At 42.5% G+C, this 20122-nt stretch overlaps 1 protein-coding gene across 1 annotated transcript in view; it reads right to left on the bottom strand.

Moving 5' to 3' along the window:
- Nucleotides 1-2626: 2626 nt before the first annotated feature.
- Nucleotides 2627-20122, bottom strand: part of LOC147102193 (cytosolic arginine sensor for mTORC1 subunit 2) — a 226798-nt gene continuing 209302 nt past the window's right edge. Inside the window, exons 8-9 of the mRNA XM_085964487.1 lie at nt 16007-16101; nt 2627-10950 (exon numbers count right to left, since the gene is read on the bottom strand). Of these exons, the coding sequence (XP_085820613.1) occupies nt 10885-10950; nt 16007-16101 (161 nt within the window). The 3' untranslated portion in view covers nt 2627-10884. The remainder of the gene's footprint in view (nt 10951-16006; nt 16102-20122) is intronic.

The following is a 20122-nucleotide window of genomic DNA, read 5'->3' as shown; positions in this document are numbered from 1 at the left end:
TTAACGTTCCTGCTAAGCCAGGGGTCACGAGGTCCCGCACAGGCCGCTCATGGCTTTTAAACGAGCGATACCGTGCATGCGCGAAAATTTGAATGGGCCGCGCACAGCCAATTAAAGGGACCACGCACCCCAAAAAAAAATTACAGGGAACATTGGCGCCCATTGTCTCCTTCAAACCTTCTTACCTTACCTTACTGAATAGCTATCTCCGTATTGGGATTAAGATTAAAGGGAGTGTACATGAAGGGGTGACTACCTACCTCTAAGTACATGCAATAATAATACTAATCATCATCATCTGCTATTTCCCTAGGGGTAAATATTTACTATTTCTAGTATCTACCTCAAAACTATAATTTTTTTTCAAGAATATTACAAACAATTTCATACAAGAACAAGTTCCTTAAAAACAAAGATTTTTTAAAGTTCTTCAACTTGCAGCAAAAAACATCAGATGTACAATCGAAACTAAAAGAGATCACATTGGTTGGCATCATAAATTAAAAAGTACCATATTATTCCTATCCACTTGGTGCATAGGGGAGGGTGAAATCTGATGTGATTGCCTAATGCCGTCCCTGCCCTAACAATGCAATCTGATTAGATGTTCAACACCCATCATGTTTTAAATCCCACTTAAAAGTCTCACTAGTCTTTATATCACGTGCTTGCTCGTTTAAGCCACAGAAAGCAAATTAGCAGTTTGTCATTTTTTAATGTACAATAAACAAAGGAAAATGTTATTGTAGCTATGGGAGGTGCAATGATTAACCGGAAAGAGCTTGGTATTGCTTTATCGACAAAGTATTTTTGCAATGGATGACCCAACCCTTATTCTAACGAGAAGCCCCTTAAGATAACACACAGCTAGCCAAGTTGTCAACTTATTTTTAATCTACTTGCAGAAGGTTTATTGTAATGTGTTCCCGTCCCTCCCCTCCAGGTACAGCCGAATCCTGAGTATAACCAGTTTGCCAAGAACGGTTGTGACTGGATTAGGATTTCTAAACTGCTAATATAATTATATATTTTTAAACAAGTCATGATATTTGGTTCCCAGGCCAATGAGCTACTCATAGTGCAACTGGTCATAAATTAAAATATCTGATTATACATAAAGGTATACCCTCATGTTCATTATCATCACTCATTGAATTAAAAAAAAAAGTACTCTTTACACGGTCAGTAGGTCAGCCAAAGAGACTGAAAATCATTGGCAAGCCTATTATTTAATAGATTTTTTGGTGTGACCTTCCTAATTCTTACTAAATAGTACTGTCCAATAATGTTGGCTGCCATTCTCAGTTCCTTTTACTGCAAGGGGATTGCAGTAAAGAGAGTGAGAAGGTCAAGAAAATCCTATTTCCCATAGGATAGAAAAAAAACTCTCCTTACAAAAAAGTGAGTTACTTCTTTGCTTTTCTAAGTAAGGAGCATACTAAGTAAGGTACAGATGAAGAGAACACCAATAGCATTTTTCAGCCATGGGAAGATCCAGGGAATATCTCGAAGGGAGGAGTGTAGGGGGTATAATATGTGGAGCATCATTTAATTTGAAAAATGATCAATACTTTAGCAACAGGTGCATTCAACCAACACAACCTATTAGGCGCAGTTTACAAATGGAGAAGTCTGTAGCCTGTGAAACTGAAACAAATTGAGAGGATTTAAAAAGATTTAAACGATATTGTTGGACCCAGCTCTTGTTTGCATCATGCTGAATAGAAGTGAAGCAGTCACCACTTCACCAAGATAACGTTCCAAACTACACGGGGCAAGAATTTGGCATTAGAGATAATGACCATCCTATTCTCAGGTCAGAAAACATATAGGGGTTTGACCAGTTAAATACGTGAGGCAATAAAGTACCCTAATCCTTTCGGGAGAAACACGGACCAATAAAAGACTGGTCTTCCACAAAAGTCGTATAAAACCTATGCCAGCCTTAGGATTATGGAAGGCAGCATGAGTTTTTGAAGCACTAGGTTCAAATCCTATGGAAGGATTAAAGGATTAACATCAAGTTTGATTCTCAAAGTCCCTTTCACAGATCAATAGGTGACTACAAAGAATTCCCAGCAACAGATGGGTGATGGGTGAAAGGTCTATATACCTTGTGACTGAATTGGGTTTAAGTCCTTTGTCTGCACTTATAACTTTTGGTCAAGTTCCATAGTCATAGATGGTGTCCTCCTCAAGTGTTACTACTGGAAATTCTAGGAGGTCGATTTTAATTGTAACCAGAAATCGGGTGAATGGGCAGTTAAAAACGAGCTCGGAACGCGTGACCCTTTGCCACCATCTCCGATATTAAACTGCAGGATTCTGCAGGCAGAAGAGGTGCCTGCCTAAAGCAGGTGAGTCTTATGAATTTATACAAATCGGGATCCTATTACATCAATAGGACCCTGATGGCATTTTAAATGGGACCTGAGTGGGGAAGCCACCGCAGCTTTCCTGCCAAGCTGAAGCAGGTTGGCAGCTGGTGGGAAGGATAAAGAGGCCCTCCAGGTAAGTCAGAAAATTTCCTTTGTGGGGCAGGAGGAGCAGGAGTGGTCCTATGGGCCCCACATGGAAAGTCACAACCTCTCCTGCCTTGGAATCCTCCCCCCCGCCATCCCACGAGACTCTCCCTAAACCCCCTCCCTGCCACTAGAAGCCAGCGGGTGACCAAAGGCTGCCCGATCTTTCCCTGCCAGAAGCTGATCTGAGCCATTTGAGTCAAATGTTGTCATCATGTAGGCCTGGGAAGCAGAATCGCTTGCTCTAACCCAGTTCTGTTCCTTTAAGGAGTCTACCGACACATCTTTCGCTTCTCTATCATTACTTCATTGGCTGTAAAAGCGCTTTGGGAAGGGTGTGAAAGGCGCTATATAAAGGAAAGTCTTTCTTTTTTTCTTTATGGAAATCCAAGGCAACCCAAGAGCAAGGAATCAGGTTAGTTATGGGAGAAGCTTTAGAGGGATCGATATTATTCCCATGGAGGAAGGGGTCATAATGTCAAGACTGTAGATGCAGATGGGTACGGTATATTGGGTCATGTGATTGTGTCCCATGAACTAGAGGTGAACCCTGGCATGGAGTGGTGGAGTCTTTTGCTGCAACTAACTGAGGCATCTTACCCAGCCATGCTGAAACAATGATAGAAAGTAGATGTGTGGGAATTAAAGGATTAGCCAATTAATGTAGCAGAAGCACCAGGGAGTGAAGAACGCTGTAATCTATTGGATGTTCCTTTTCTGTCAGATTTGGATGCTTCCTTCCCCAAATGGGAATTTTCCAGTGCACCTTCAATGACTGCACACAAATATTATAGCTTCTGGCACTTTAAGAAAGGAGTAATAGAAAAAACAGGGAACTCCAGGCCAGTTAGCCTGACATCAGTAGTAGGCAAAATGTTAGAATCTATTATTAAAGACGTGGTAACAGGGCACTTAGAAAATCATGATATGATTAGGCAGAGTCAATACGGTTTTATGAAAGGGAAATCGTGTTTGACAAATCTGTTAGAGTTTTTTGAAAATGTAACGAGTAGGATGGATAAGGGGGAACCAGTGGATGTAGTGTATTTAGATTTTCAAAAAGCATTCGATAAGGTGCCACACAAGAGATTATTACACAATATTAGGACTCATGGGATTGGGGTAATATATTAGCATGGATGGATTGAGGATTGGTTAATGGACAGAAAACAGAGAGTAGGAATAAACGGGACTTTTTTGAGTTGGCAGGCTGTAACTAGTGGGGTACCACAAGGATCAGTGCTTGGGCCTCAGCTATTTACAATCTATATTAATGACTTAGATGAAGGGACTGAGTGTAACGGATCCAAGTTTGCTGATGATACAAAATTATGTGGGAAAGTAAGCTGTCAGGAGGATGCAAAGAGGCTGCAGAGAGATCTAGACAGGTTGACTGAGTGGGCAAGAACATGGCAAATGGAATACAATGTGGGGAAGTGTGAAGTTATCCACTTTGGTAGGAAAAACAAAAAAGCAGAATATTTTTTGAATGGTTTGCATTCAGAGGGACCCGAGTGTCCTTGTACATGAATCACAGAAAGTTAACATGCAGGTACAGCAAGCAATTGGGAAAGCAAATGGTATGTTGGCTTTTGTTACAAAGTGATTAGAGTATAAGAGTAAAGAAATCTTACTACAATTATACAGGGCATTGGTGAGGCCACACCTGGAGTACTGTGTACAGTTCTGGTCTCCTTCCCTAAGGAAAGACACACTTGCCTTAGAGGGAGTGCAGCAAAGGTTCACCAGACTGGTTCCTGGGATGAGGGGATTACCCTATGAGTAGAGATTGAGTAGACTAGGCCTATATTCCCTAGAGTTTAGAAGAATGAGTGGTGATCTAATTGAAACACATAAAATTCTTAAGGGGTTTGACAGGGTTAATGCTGAGAAAATGTTTCCCCTGGCTGGGGAATCTAGAACATGGGCTCACTGTCTCAGAATAAGGGGTCGGCCATTTAGGACTGAGATGAGGAGAAATTTCTTCACTCAAAGGGTTGTGAATCTTTGGAATTCTCTACCCCAGAGGGCTGTGGATGCTCAGTTGTTGAGTATATTCAAGACAGAGATCGATACATTTTTGGGAACTAAGGGAATTAAGGGATATGGGGATAGTGCGGGAAGGTGGAGTTGAAGTAGAAGATCAGCCATGATCTTGTTGAATGGCGGAGCAGGCTCGAAGGGCCAAATGGCCTACTCCTGCTCCTATTTCTTATATTATCTGCCACTGGAAATTTTGATGGAACTTGAACAAATCAAGATGATCAATAGGAAGGTACAGATGACTTTGATTTTGGAATACATTGTGTACTGAATTGCAACACTTGATACACAAGAATAAGATTAACTGGGTCAAAGACTGAACGAAAAGGCTTGCTACACCATGGAGAAACAGTTGATGTTGATAATGGGGGAAAAAAACCTAGTCTATAGTACAGGGCGCATTATTAAGACCTATAAATAAATGTCTCAAAAGAATGAGCATTTCAGTGACTTACTAACCTCAGCTATGTGACTATTAACTGAAGAAATTGACCTTTTGTAAGCTTATAGTGTGTGTATGACAACTGACCTGTATTCAGATTACATTATTCAGTGTTGATCAACAAAAATGTGAACAATAGAGAATCAAGTGTTAAGCCTGGATCAAGAATTAATTAACAACTGAAGTGAATAGGATGCTCGTTCACATACTGGGGTTCTCTGCTCGGTTGAGAATTATTTTTGGATCAGGCATCCGTTTATCTGAAGTCAAATTAAAGTAATTAAAATACATTACTAAAAGGCCGCTAAAAACAATCGAAGATACTGATATTAGTTCATCAATGAAATGCAATTCTAAAGCCTGCACGTTTTAAGAAATAGGGTCACAAGAGTGATACAAATGGCTGCAATGCTTACCAGTGCTCAATAAGAGTATACAATTGCTAATCATTTCCAGTGAAGGAGGCTGAAACACAACTTTTCTGCTGGTCAACAGGATACCTTTCACTTCAACTACTAGGGATGCTCGAAGAATACAGGTTCAAACCTCTGAAAGCGTCCCATCCTCTATAGCAAAGTATGACTGAGGTAACCACATGGAGTAGTTAAGGCGACTAGCATAGATGCATTTAAGGGGAAGCTAGATAAACACATGAGGGAGAAAGGAATAGATAGGGTTAGATAAAGAGGGGTGGGAGGAAGCTCGTGTGGAGCATAAACACCAGTATGGACCAGTTGGGACGAATAGCCTGTTTCTGTGTTGTACATTCTAAGTAATAATAATGGATCTCTGGATTTTCCCCCCAGTGGACACTGCAGCTAGATAAAATTATTTAATGGACAATTTAAAATAATGGATGGGTATTTGCAGTGAAATTAATACTTTGATTCTGTTTCTTATCACTTCACAATATCAATTACTGGCGCAATAATCACCAGGTTTACATCTGTGCCCTGCAATTCTGGCATCACTCCAGATACTGACGCTCACTCTAGATACTGATTCAATGCAGTAAGGCTGACATTATGCAATAAAAACCTCTTAAATAAAGCAGAACAAGTGCTGAGCATGGACACCAGTGGGGTGAAGTCAAGCTCCCACAACGATATCTCCTGCTGCTCAGAGGAGTGTAGATCAAAGCTGATTACTCTTACAGCAGAGCTGCAGTTACATTGCATAGATACTATTCTCATACTGGTAACATATCTACAGCTACATGGTGGGTCATTTTCTCTACGTCTGTAGGGGTTTACAAAGGTCGCTTTGGAACTGACTGAATCTGTCATACACCGTGTAGTGGAAATTGGGCTAATAATTAGGCTGGTCAGGTCATGGTAGGAAAGTTGAAGATACTACCGGGCTTTGCATTGTGCATTCGATTAATACGTGTGAAGAAGGCAACATGCATGTAACTTATGCAGGTATATTTATTAAAACTCTATTTTTTTGATGATGCTATCCTCCTCATAATACTCCTTGAGCAATGACTTTAAGAAATAACTTGCCAACTAAAACTGCAAACTTTTTTGTCATGTTGGTTTTACTTCACAGAACCATCGGCTTGAATAATGTGCCTTTTACTAACAGCATATTGCTGACTTTTTTTTCTCAAGAATGATTACCGGCTAAATTCTTAAGACTCAACAAAATGTTCAACCATTTTTGTTACTAGGAGACTGTTCTCTATAACAACACAGACACTGGAATTTGACTTCTGAATTCCTTCAAATTTAAGCTTCAGAAAACGCATAAGAAAGGTTGAATACATAAGGTGTCTGCAGTGGTTGAGAACTTGACTCCAACTAAAAGGTCACAGGTTTCAGTTCCCTGCTTACATTTACCTGCTTCAGTTGGATGAGTTTCATCAGTCTCTTGCTGGTCCACAAGATACTGCACTATGGTTTTCAATCTTGCAGGAGGCCAGTGGGAATACATATCCCATTACGGATACAGTGAAACCTCCATTATCTGCCACAATGGATGGGGCATCCCCATGGATAACTGGAATTGATGGATAAGTGAGAGCCCTCAAATTATGATCGTAATAGTACAGTAATTTCTTGGGAATGAAGGCAGGTACAATACAATTAACAAAAAAAGTGTAATTTTGATGTCTCACACAAGTCTCTGTCCAGCCAAAATTCTGGCAGATAATAAGAATGGCAAATAATTGGGAGCGTGGATAAATGAGGTTGTGCTGTGCTTTGTTTGAATAGCAAACTGGGGAATAGCAGATATATAGAGGTCTGTGGTTTCACTGTTTCATTCCCCCTGGCTGGAGCAAGGTTCATGTTATCAAGGAGACAGCTGGGAAGAAGTTACAAAAAAAAATGCATTTGCAAATTTTACACTGAAGAAGTTGCAAATTGTTAATTCAGCCATGACTTCAACCAGCCAGTTCCACATAACAGCACCATTAGATTAGTGGTCAAAAACACAATGGGCTATTATAACATTAGTAAAGTATTACACATTTATGCAAGTATTTATGATAGAAGAGCACCTGCAAAAGTAAAGAAATAGAAATTTGTGGAAAATATCATGCAGCACTTTGCAAAGCATTTTACAAAATGGCACATCAGTAGTTCGGCTGGTTTTGCTAATGCCTGGAATCAGTCGGAGTGAATCCTAGGTCTGCCGTGTCAGTCAGTGTGGTTCATGATGTGGAGCTTTCTTTATGGTGTCTAGGACTCAGACAATTGGTCAAAAGAACAGTCAAGCATCATCAGCATCTATAAAATCTGCTGGATGTAGCCCTGCAGCATCAATAAAGGAGCGGGATGCCTCCATTGATGTAGCTTATAATCAAGAGGGAGTCAACACCATCTGTAGGAGTATAAATAGCTACCTGTTCATCTGGTGCTTATGGGGAAGGAGGGGGTGCATGGGGTAACTGTAAGGTCAATATAGGAAGAAGGTAAATATAGGAAGAAGGTATTGTCCATTCTAAGGGACTTAGAGGGAGGTTGCTTAGGTTTGTAGATTAGGGTTAGATGCTAGATCAGAAGTAATGACAGTGACATTAATGTTTTGTGGTAATTTTAGGAATTGATACCAGTGGAGTGAGGTGGTTTGAAACAAGGAGGTCCTTGGACTGAGTTCAATTAGTTTTGGTTGGCTCAAGTTGAAAAGTTCATTCAAGCTCCACATCCAAGGGAGCTCACTCATCCCCAAGTGAACATCTTCACCTCACCTTAAAATAAAGTGTTACTGTGCAGTGTTGCACCAATAATAGGTACAAAGAGCACCAGACAAACTAAAAAGGAACTAACTGACTAGTTGATTGGGGAAAAAACACAAGAGCAGTGGTTGTAAATATAATGCAGCATGTGTACAACCATTAATGGCAAGCAAGAAATTACAGTTCAAAAATCACTAGCTTGTAAACCTTTTTTGCTGCTACTAATTCAACAAGCGACTGGATTTAAAAAACACTTTAAAGTTTGTGTTTCAGCAAATGTCATAAATATGAAAACACAGCATCTACTAATAAGGGAAAAAAACTTCACATATGTAAACCAGGCTTGAAATTAATTAAAACATGTAGTTTAAAAAAAAATCAACTGAAAGCAGATTAGGTTTAAACTATTTCTTAATTTCAGCACATACCTTGGGATTTATCTCCTACTACTGTCTTAGCTTTGTTAATATTTCCTTAATAAAGCAATCACAACATCATTAAGCAGGCACTTCAGCACTGTGAGAGGCAGCTTCAGAATCTCGCCATTGCCTCTGGCAACTGAATGATCCAGCAGAGAGTACTGTTGAATCTATAACAGTAAAATCTTTCCTCTGTTTTCCATTACAAGAAAACAGGCATGGATACACCAGTGAAAGTAGCAGTACAAATTAGTTAAGTCCTATTTACTTCATAAAATGTGTATAAATTACATAGAAGATAAGGAAATGATAGAAGATAGATACAGGAGGTCGCCTGTATCAGATAAGGATGATCGAGTTACCAAAGTGTCAGCTGTCAGGGTCATTCAGGCAACTGTGTGCAAATTAGTATATGAAATATAAACAATGCTACATTCTCCCTCCTACAGATCCAGTTGGCACCTGTTAGAATAACAGAACACATAACCAATACATTGGAGATACAAGTGCCACATTTGATGGTACATATTCAAAAGAGAAATTAATCAAATACACCACCAATTACAGAATTATGAAAAGGGGGAATAAAGCAATAAAACTTGCCAGTTCACTTCTCTTGCAGCTGATGTCTTCACAAGCGATAAAAAACTTGAGGTAAGCTACGAACAACTAAAGGACTGCTAAAACAACAGGTGCAATGGATGACAAGTTAACAAAAAAAAACAAGCCATTGTGTAGGTAACTCCAATTAGAGTGTTTTTTTGCCACTTCTGAAGATGTGTGGTCTGCAATAACTAAACAGCTGCATTTAAAAAAAAATTCTATTTCTCCTTTTCAGAATTCTGCAACTGGTGATGTATAACTCATTTCTAATGCCTCTCTTGAACAATAACTCCTGCCAAGAAATCTTGAAGAATTATCTCAATGCTACATTGTTATCGGCATACCTTGTACTATGTTCACCCCAGGAGTGTGGCAACCCTGATGGTACGCAGTTACATTTGAAATGTCAAATTAGATTGCCAGTTGGAATATCTGGCTATTTAGTTGGATAGTTCAAATCTAAACAACTGGGTTGGAATCTTTCTCTCCATACCTTTAAGAATTAGGATAAAAATCCCCTCCTTGGATCCCACGCTGTCCTGTTACTGAGTATAGGGATGTCAAGACATAATTTTATCCAAAGCATCATTGAAATACAGAAGAATTCAGTAATGGGAATAGCTTGTCCAAAGTCACCAAAATAAACCTCTTCTCCCTTCTCTGTAAAGTGGTGGTTAGTATTTATAAGGGAAGTGACCAACGCTTGGTGCAAGCATGGAACGTATGAAGCTTCTCAATCATCAGTATGTCTGCGGAAACCTAGCCCTCTTTCAACAAGGGCAAACCGTGCTGCTAGGACATTTGCCTCAATTATCCCTGTGTCAGTCTTTCGCGCCAACCGTGTTAAATGGTTACCATGACACAGGGGAGCACAAAGAAGCAAAGCAGTAATTACAGGCGTGCTGCACAGTTTATGTTCCCCTGGTATATATCTATTATTATATATATGTATTAGATGTGGGACCCTTCCAGAGCCAACTGCAGATTATTACTTGAGGAAGCAGTAATAATGGCGCTGCTACAGCACGTGTGCCATTGCACATCAACCTGCGATGCACTGACAGGTGGGGACAGCACGGATGCTGCTGGCAGCAAGCAGGCAGCCCAGAAGTGAATTATATTCTCAGACAAAATGAAACAGCATGTTATTAAACAAAGTAACAGCTGCCAGGGAGTGACCTGAAAGAACGTAATTTAAAAAGGATTCCAACTTTATTCTGGCAGTATATGATGCCATCTGAACCTGTCCCAAGATTAGATTACTTCCTTGTAATCACTCCCAATATTCCACAGATCATGACATCCCTATACTTAACCAGACACCTTTCTGCCCCCAAACTTTAGAAGTCAGCTTTACTACATGACACATCTCATAACTAACCCAACTAATTCACAGAACAACAGCCAATCACCACAGCTCCTTCACAGTGGGGGGGGGGGGGGGGGGAATAACAGTAGAAATAGATGGTTTGACTTTACCAGTACAATGTAACACGGTTCACACAGAACACAATGGTAACATTCACTTTGGGAACAGACTTCAAGAAGCCAACAGCTCGCCAAGAAAACAAGCTCTCTGCTGCTTTACGAACACCCGAAGGATTCTTCTTGAAATCTGGGTTTCAGCTTCAAATACTGTGCGAGGAAGAAACTGCCAGGATCTCAGTTTCCCATCTACTGTTTCTTGTTCTGACTCACTTGGAGAGCGTTAATCACACTGTTGATATTTTCTTCAGGTACCTGGAAATAAAGGAAGAAAATAGGTAAGAGGATAGAAAGAAACAGGATAATGAAGCATTTAATGGATTGGTGCCTTGTTTATTTCACTCGAGTAAGCAGCTTTCAAATGTAAGCTGTATTATTAGACTAGTTAATGGGGCCATCTTGTTGGCTCAGAATGAAAAATCTCTGATCCATGTAGACCAGGGAGGTCCTAAGTTTGACTCCTGGTCTGTGCTGAGTTAGCTGGAATGGCACCAATATGATTCAAAGTGGTACAATAGCCTTGGGTTAGAGAAGGAAAACTTAGGCAGGATTTCCACTCACGATGACTATACAGGCACCACTAATGGAAGTGCACATGTGGACAGCAGGTGAGGACAGGAGTGGGCTCAGGAGGGATGTCTGGGTCACCTGGAGGTATTCATTGTCAAGACTTACAGATATTAGCCACCCGGGCAAGGTACCATAGGGTGATTGCCACCTGTGGAACTGTATCCCAATAGAGAGTTAGTGACTTCAGAGAGGAGGGGAATAAAAAAGTGAATTATAGCGTTAGGCAGGCGTTACTTTGTGCTCTCCACACATGGGAGCAGGCTCCTGACTTGTCTTTGTCTGGTGAATGGTGAGACACATTGCGGGGGCCTAAAATGGGAAGTAGAACAGCAAGTGAGGTGCGGCATTACACCATTAGCTAATCCAATACAATTAAACTAATTAACTAGTCAGATAATTAAAGTCACCATGTAATTAAGGGCAGATTGTTCATATTGTGATGTACTGTCTGTGGCTATTTGAACATGGAAATGCTAGCATAATAGCAGCCATGAGAGCTTTAAAATGTATGTTTGTGTTCCGTTGGGTGACGCCATGCACCACTACACAAACAAAAAACCTACTCCAACACTTGCCACCCCACACTCAAAGGGTCTTGCCCATCTTTAACCCTGGTACGGCAAAAGCTTATCCTGTCTCCATTGCGGGCATCATACAAGCAATAACATTTTGCCTTTTGTGTTTGAGGTCACACAGATTCTAGTTTCACCTGAGCACAGAGTTTGACTGGTTCGACCTGATGCGTCAACATCGAGCAGGCCGAGGTAGGAGAGGCTCCCGTGCTATTTTCACACTTCACCTGTGCAGGTTGAATGCCAACCAATATGTCGGATTCCTCTGCTAAAAGTGCTCACTCCAGCCAGGACACTATTCCAAGGCCACCATCAGTCAACCGCCACCTCAGCCAAGCAACCATTCTTCATGCCTGAGCCTACACAGTGAGTGTTGGGAAGCCATCTGTCCAATGGAGGCATACAAGCCGAGCTCAATCCGGTCTTCATCTCATTTTCTATCAAGGGCCAATGCATAGCAAACAGGAGCGTAAATCCTGGTCGATTGTTCCTCTTCTTAGCCTTGCAGCACTGCAGCCAATTAACTGTTGCGCCCCACTGCTTCCCCAGCTGTCAGTGAATTTAGTACAGATTAGGAATCAAACCTAGGTCCTTCTGAGCTGTTAGGCCTTAGTCTTACACCAGCATTGCCTTTACCCACTAAGCCAATAGGGAAGCTTGTTTCACCCTGTTACTAGGGCCACAGCCACAGATCAACACCCCTGTCTGATGTCAATATGAATCTGCATGTCAGTTTACTTACTTCCCAAACTTACTGCAGCCCACTCACTGAGGGAAAGGTGTTTTAGAAACACAGGAGTAGGCCATTGAGCCACTCGGGCCTGTTCCGCCATTCAATGAGATCATGGCTAATCTGCGACATAACTCCATATACCCGCCTTTGGCCCATATCCCTTAAAACCTTTGGTTAACAAAAAGCTATCAATCTCAGATTTAAAATTAACAACTGACCTCGCATCAATTGCCATTTGCAGAAGAGAATTCCAAACTTTTACCACCCTTTGTGTGTAGAAGTGTTTCCTAATTTTACTCCTGAAGGGTCTGGCTCTAATTTTTAGACTATGGCCTAGAAATTCAGTTGCTTGCGCCAGCCGGTAGCGCCTTAGGAGGAGATGTTGGGCGATAGGTGGCTAGCGGCCGGGCACAGCGCGATCTGCGCCTCTCCCCAACTTCACTAGAGATTTAGCGTCGGCGCAAAGTCTTTGCGGCGCAAAGTCTTTGCGCGCGCTCAGCTGCGCGCGCAGATCCTGACGTCATTTCATCGTGCAACGCCGTTTGTGCGCCCCAAACCGGAACTTCAGTGGCGCCGCCCTTCTTTGCGCCTGGCGCCCCCAGCGACTGGTAGAGGGGAACGGTTCCCAGTCGCTGCGGGATGCGGGGGGCGCTATTTAAAGGGGACTCCTCCTGCATTATAAGTGACAGCCATTTTGTGCCAATCCTTCTGTGTGAGAGACAAAGGCAGAGAGCTTTCTGCTTTGACTCAGCGCTCGCACAGGTACTTCTGGCTTCAGGCCAGAGCTTTGCACTTGGATTTCACTTTCAGTGCCATAGCCTTGAGTCGCCACATATACTGTAATGGGGGCTACAATGGGTGGAAACGTTGGCTTTCTGCATTGCATTCAAAGGGATCAGAGACGCCGTGAGAGAGTGCCAGTCATGGCCAGACGGAGAAGGGCCAACAGGTGTCGGCACAGGAGGCCTTACCCACCCAGGGTATACCGCCAGCAGTTCTCATATCTGAACATGTCTGAGGAGCAGTGTGTTCGGAGGCTGCGATTCAGAAGGGAGGTGGTCACTGAGATCTGCCGCCTGCTTCGCAGAGATCTGCAGCCACAGCTGAGGAGCAGGACGTCTCTGTCGGTGGCAGTGAAGGTGACGGTGGCTCTCAACTTCTATGCCACCGGCTCCTTCCAATCCGCTACTGGGGACATTGCCAACATCTCCCAGTTCGCGGTACATTGCTGCATCCGACAGGTGAACAATGCCCTTTTCAGAAGGAGACGTCAGTACATCTCCTTCCCCATGACCCTGGACAAGCAGCAAGAGCATACAATGGGATTTGGAAGAATAGCGGGCTTCCCCATGGTCCAGGGCGTAGAACTGATGAACCAGCATTGGTCAGGCCTTGCTTCAGGGCTGCAGTGCGCAGGGCATGGCAGCCAGACAAGTCCACCCTGCCCCTTTAAGAGCTGACCGGCGCCAGAGTGTCTGCCGTCAATCAGCAACTCACCGCACCTGCGCTGCGCCCGCCTTCGGGGGTATCGCCCCGGACCGCCGGCTTAGCGCCTAATGATAGTCGTGCATCGCCTGTTTTAGCGCAGCAGCAACCTCTTGGGGCGATGCGACTGAATATCGGCGAAGGTGGCGCGAACTTGCGCCAGGCGCAAACTTTAGCGGCCGCCTGACTGTAGCGCCCCGAACGTGGCTATACTGAATTTCTAGGCCTATGCCCCTTAGTCCTAGAATCCCCAACCAGCGGAAATAGTTTCTCTCTATCTACCCTATCTGTTCCCCTTAATATCCTGAAAACTTCGATCAGATCACCTTCTAAATTCTAGGGAATACAACCCTAATTTGTGTAATCTCTCCTCGTAATTTAACACTTGGAGTCCGGGTATCATTCTGGTAAACCTACGCTGCACTCCCTCCAAGGCCAATATATCCTTCCTACAGTGTGATGCCCAGAACTGCTCACAGTACTCCAGGTGTGGTCTAACCAGGGTTTTGTGTAGCTGCAGCATAACTTCGACCCCCTTGTACTCTAGTCCTCTAGATATAAAGGCCAGCATTCCATTAGCCTTTTTGATTATTTTCTGTACCTGTTCGTGACATTTTCATGAAGTGTGTGGGGAACTAAACAGAAATTCTCTATTAGTATAATAAAATGCATTGTCTTTATCTTATGATGCACACAGATTAGTCAGATCATCCACTCCTCCGCCATCGAGATGTTATTGCATGTCATTGCTGCGCTGAGTTAGCTGATCTTAGCCAGGGCGGTGATAGGAAGCTCTACATTCGAGCTCAATGCTCGAGGAGGGGAAATCTACCAGGGTTCCTGCTCCTGATTGCTATTCAGTGACTGCTACTGGGAGGTGTCTATGTGTGGGTGTCAAGCGTGGGTAGGATCTGGCCTGACTGTGATGCCCCTCCATTGTCTAAACTCACGCATGAGGCACAGGCACTTGGCGAGGTGTTGGATGACAGCCAGTTCCATAAAATTGGCCTCCGCATGAGTCAATGCCTTCAGAAAGGGAGAACATTGGGAAAAAATATAAAGGTAACTGCATTCTGAATACACTGAGATCATCCACCCATCCCTCCTCATGGAGATGAATTTTCTGCATTAGATTATTTGTACATTTTACTCAGATATAAAGCCTGTTGTTAGATTGACAGTACAGATACTTTACCAAGAGCAACGATTTAAAAAATAATCTAATATTCATAAAATATTAATGGTTACTTAGAACAGAAAGAGGCTGCTGGAGAAATAATAACAACAAAAAATCGAAATATATGGCCGAGAACGAGGACTCAGCTTTCTCAATATTAAAAAAAATTGAGCTTACTTACACAACTGGAAAACAAATGGCACATCGCTAACCAGCGCCAGCAGAGTAAACAAGGCTTTAATGGGGAAAATCTGCAGTGGCACCATCCACAAGCCTGCACTGTGGAGCAGAGCAGGATATGGACGGGTAACAATTTCTTGGGCTATCTGCAGGGGACACAGTTCAACAGCTTTGCACTTAAAAGGGGAGGGAAAACAGCAAGCGCAGCAAAAATATCAAAATTGTGCAAGCTTAGTTCCTTCAACTTTACGCTTTACCAGACTAAAACAATTAGCAATAATCAATCTGCTGATAAATCACTCTCAATACTAAGGGGCAGTGAAGCAGAGAGCGGGCATGCAAACAGAAAGAAAAACAACATTTTACTCTAATGAACTGGCCATGGTTCAGCAGATTAACCTTGTCAGTAACATCAGCTTCACACAGTTCACATTCAACAAGCAAGCTCTTGAGAGTCCCGCTGGATCCATGCTGGGCTACGGAAGAATAAATAGTTTTAATAAGCAACAGTAACGCAGAGTGACAGGCCTATTTTTCTTGCCGAAAATAACACTGCGGTCTGCCCTTTTGTAGCCAGGCTGTTTAGAAACTTACCAGGGCGTGATCGAACTTAAACGTACTGATGTAGTATGCAGGGATATCAGCGGCAGCCAGGGGCTCTGCAATCTGGGCAACAATTCCACATTCATCTGGTGGAAGAGGTTCAGATCTGTTTAACACTCAGCACTGAATAACACCCAGCAGTTAACAGAACACTTAACAGTCATTCCTTCAAATAACTACTGCTCCTTTATTTTTCTGTTGGGCCAAAGCAAAGATTATTGTATTATGGAGATTTGCTTTGGGCGATTTTGACATTACATAAGCTCTCATTTTAAGTTGGGCAGAACAATATTTTATAAGTTTTGTCCATTTTCTGCCTCACTATTCCACCTCCCCTCCCCCCCCCCACCTGTTTTCTCCCCCCCCCCCTGTGCTGAAGGCACTGACGCTTTCTGGGGTGCGGTTTTATGGGTGGTGGCAGTGCCCACTCTCCTCCATTCCTTGCCCAAGTGACTATTCTCTATGTGTGAGCCTAGACAGTAAGTGCTGTCAGGTTCAACTGGGGGGGGAGGGCATCACAGCTGAGCCCAATGATCTGTTCATCTGACATCCACACAGATGCAACCTCCAGCTGGGATAAGGGGATTGCAATGGGAGCAGGAACACTGGCTGATTAACCCGGGGGGGCATTTAGTACAAAGGTAGTGCCCCAACCGCTGCCCAGACTGAGGTCAGCTGACTCCGTACAGACTGGAGAGTGAACCTGGAAACATCTGGCCTGTATAGCACCTCACCACACGGAGCTTTTACCTGCTCATCCCTCCAGAGAGCTTCTAAATTACATTTCGGCAGTTTACTAATGTCCCCTAAAGTGAGTCAAGATTTTATAATCGCAAGTTGTGAGTCACTTTATGAAATAATAGCATAGGACATCAGGAAAGATGAACAGCTTAGGTGAAGAAAGCAGCTAACACTGGTTCAGGTATTTAAACACATACATAAGCACACACACTATCTGCTAAATGACTGACTAGAAATAGAATTCTGTAGGGCCAGGAATAGAAGGCGGCAAAATGCTTTGGTCGGACCTCTCTTGGAGGATTGTGGTCAAATCCGATTACCAGGCCACAAAAGGCATCCACACACCATGAGGGAAGGTTAGAGAAGCTTAAGCTCTAAAGTCCGGGGAGGAGGTCATCACAGAGGATCTTACTGAAGTGTACAAAAATATTAAAGGTAAACCCCAAATATAACTTCAAAGTAAGAGAGGAAAGCAGGACCAGACTATTAGGTGGAACTTCTTTACTCAAAGAATGGGAAATGTTTGGTGCAATCTGGCAGGCAGGGTGGTGGAGATAGAAACATTACACACGTTTAAAATGAGGCTGATGTTATAATGGGACTGTTGGATAGGAACAGGGTTGCTTCTACCTACACATAGCCCAAGGTACTGTGGTAACTGCACGAGGTACAATGTTAATCCAAACCACCACAACAAAATAACGTAGATTAACTGAAGCAAAACACACATCCAAATGCATCATATATCCGGAATTCCAGTTTATCGTATTATACTTCATTTGATCTTTTCTGACCTGTATTCTTCCATTCTTTTACTATTTACTTTAAAGAGGTATTTTTATTCCTCTTCTTTCACAATCACACCTATCCATCCCCAGGTGGAAGTGAGAGATGAAAATTAAGTAAATAGCTCTATAGAGCTTTGCACCCATTCTTAAAGTTAAGGAAAGGTAAAACCCAAACACTGTAAATATTTTATTGTGAATCGGAGCCAGGATGCTGTCTCTTTAGAACAATATCGTTTCCTCAAATTTTATTTTTAGCAACAGCTTAATTCGACTTATGATACGTTCACTGGATATAAAAAAGCACAATCTACTCAAACTTTGACCAATACTTGCATCTTTATCATGCTCATTGTGAACTTTCTGTATTAGGTGCCCTAGGAACAACTGCATTATCATAAAATCATGGTTACAGCACAGAAGGAGGCCATTCGGCCATTTGACCCGTCGAGCCTGTGCCGGCTCTCTGCAAGGACACTTCAGCAAGTCCCACTCCCCCGCCCTTTCCCCGTAGCCCTGCAAATTTTTTTCCTTCAGGTACTTATCCAATTCCCCTTTGAAAGCCGTGATTGAGTCTGCCTCCACCGCCCTCTCAGGCAGTGCATTCCAGATCCTAACCACTTGCTGCGTTAAAAAGTTTTTCCTTATGTCGCCTTTGGTTCTTCTACCAATCACCTTAAATCTGTATCCTCTGGTTTATTTTAAGATCTATGAAGAAACCCAAATGGCATTGTCCCAAATCTTCAAAAACCCAAATAATCGGCCACCCAGTGACTTTCCTTCAGTTTGAGAGAGGATGAAATTCGGAAAATGAAGCCGATAAAGAAGGTGAACTTTTATATAAGCAATCTGTGGTTTGGACTCGTACCATTAACCCTTCCAAATACTGCAGCATCATAGGAAACAAGACAAAATTATCACGTTCTGCCATTTATTCAGTTAAATACTGTGTTTTCAGATAGCACTCCAAATCCACCTCATGATATTATATCTTGGTTTTATATTTAAAAAAAAGATATATTTAGATTGAAAACCTGGTGCTGAAAGGTTAAAAAGCAACTGCATCAATACTTCACTTTGGAGACGGGGAGAAAGGTTAGTTCTCAACTAAACTAGAATACACACTGGGATGTGAGTCATATTAGCCACATAACTACAAATCAACAAAGGATATAATTAAAAACAACAACAAAAAAGCCTGGGAGCACAGGTTTAAAATGTGTTTTCTCCTAGTAAAGGAACTGCTTCCTCCTCAGAGAACAAGTGATTTAAATACCTTGGTGAGGTCACCTTTTAAAAAAAAAATCCATGGGAGAGTTAGGATTAATCTAACAATCCTTGGAATCTTAAACAGCCTCGAGAATATTATGCCAACTGGCAAGTGATACTTTACATGGGTCTATTGCTTTATTTTTTACTGGCAGTAAAAAGCTGTTCTTTCCCACAGAATGAAAAATGACCTGTTTTGAGGGGCTCTATAATTTTACGGAAGGCTCCCTATGCAGAATAAACAATAGCAAAGAACTCCGGATGCTGTTCCACTCTGGCCAAATCACTCAGGACCGATCATCAGTAGCTCACAGTCACCAGTGATTCATTTCTGTTTATTAAAATGATGATAGGTATGAATATGATTTGAGTTCACTCCCTCCACCTCACTGTCTTCTTCCTTTTAGGTTTCCCTCCTTCTTCCAGTGACATTCACAGGGGTTGGGAACAGGAGGTGATGAGGTATACAGACAGCTATAATCCACATATTTCTGAAGATAATCATAGGATGCCAAGCAATTCATCTCCATAGGAGGGCCTGAGTCAGTCTCTTTGTGATTTACTTTCAAAAATTAAATAACAAAATGTGAATATTTTGGTGCAGTTTTTAAATGTATTTGTTTATACTTGTGAGTGTGTGTGTGTGTGTGTGTGTGGGGCGGTGGGGGGCGGCAGAGGGAGAGCAAGAGGCCTGAATATTGAGCACCATCTAAGTCTGTGTGAGGGGAACAGGGGGCTGAAAGTCTCCTGAGGTTAGTGGGCCAGAAATTCCAGAACGGGGCTTGCAGCGCGTGCAAGCCCCGTATTTGCACTTACCCCGCGCTCCTGCCGATCAGCTCCAGGGACGCCTGCACTTCCAGAAACTGAAACAAGAATCCCGGGCAGCGTATGACGTCACGCCGCCCAGGAGTGCAGCCAGCGCGGACCCAGGAGCGTGCAGTGTAAGTGAGACACGCCCCTTGAGGTCTCAGTTTCACTGGACACGCCCCCAATGTTTCTGTCAAGCTGCTTTGCTTTTTTGCATGCAAAGCAGCAGTTTAAATAGGTTTTTGGAAGTTTTTTCAAGATTTTGGTAACTTTTATAAAATTTGTTAAATGTTTACATTATTTTGAGTAATCTGAAGTAGTTTTAAAGAGAATTAAAGTAATTTAAAGACTTTTAAAAGCCCTAAAAGAATTTTTTTAATTCCATTTATTTATTTAGCAATGTCGTCGTCATACGTGTCTTCACACTGTTCCCTTTGGGGAACTGTATGAAGTGGTGGAAGGATTTATGGCCGTGATTAACGCTCATTCCGTGACCGTAACCATC

Source organism: Somniosus microcephalus, chromosome 22 (genome assembly GCF_052327205.1).
Source record: "Somniosus microcephalus isolate GS21.2 chromosome 22, FLI_Smic_1.0, whole genome shotgun sequence".
Taxonomy (NCBI): Eukaryota; Metazoa; Chordata; class Chondrichthyes; order Squaliformes; family Somniosidae; genus Somniosus; species Somniosus microcephalus.
This window is presented reverse-complemented; position numbering and strand designations above follow the sequence as displayed.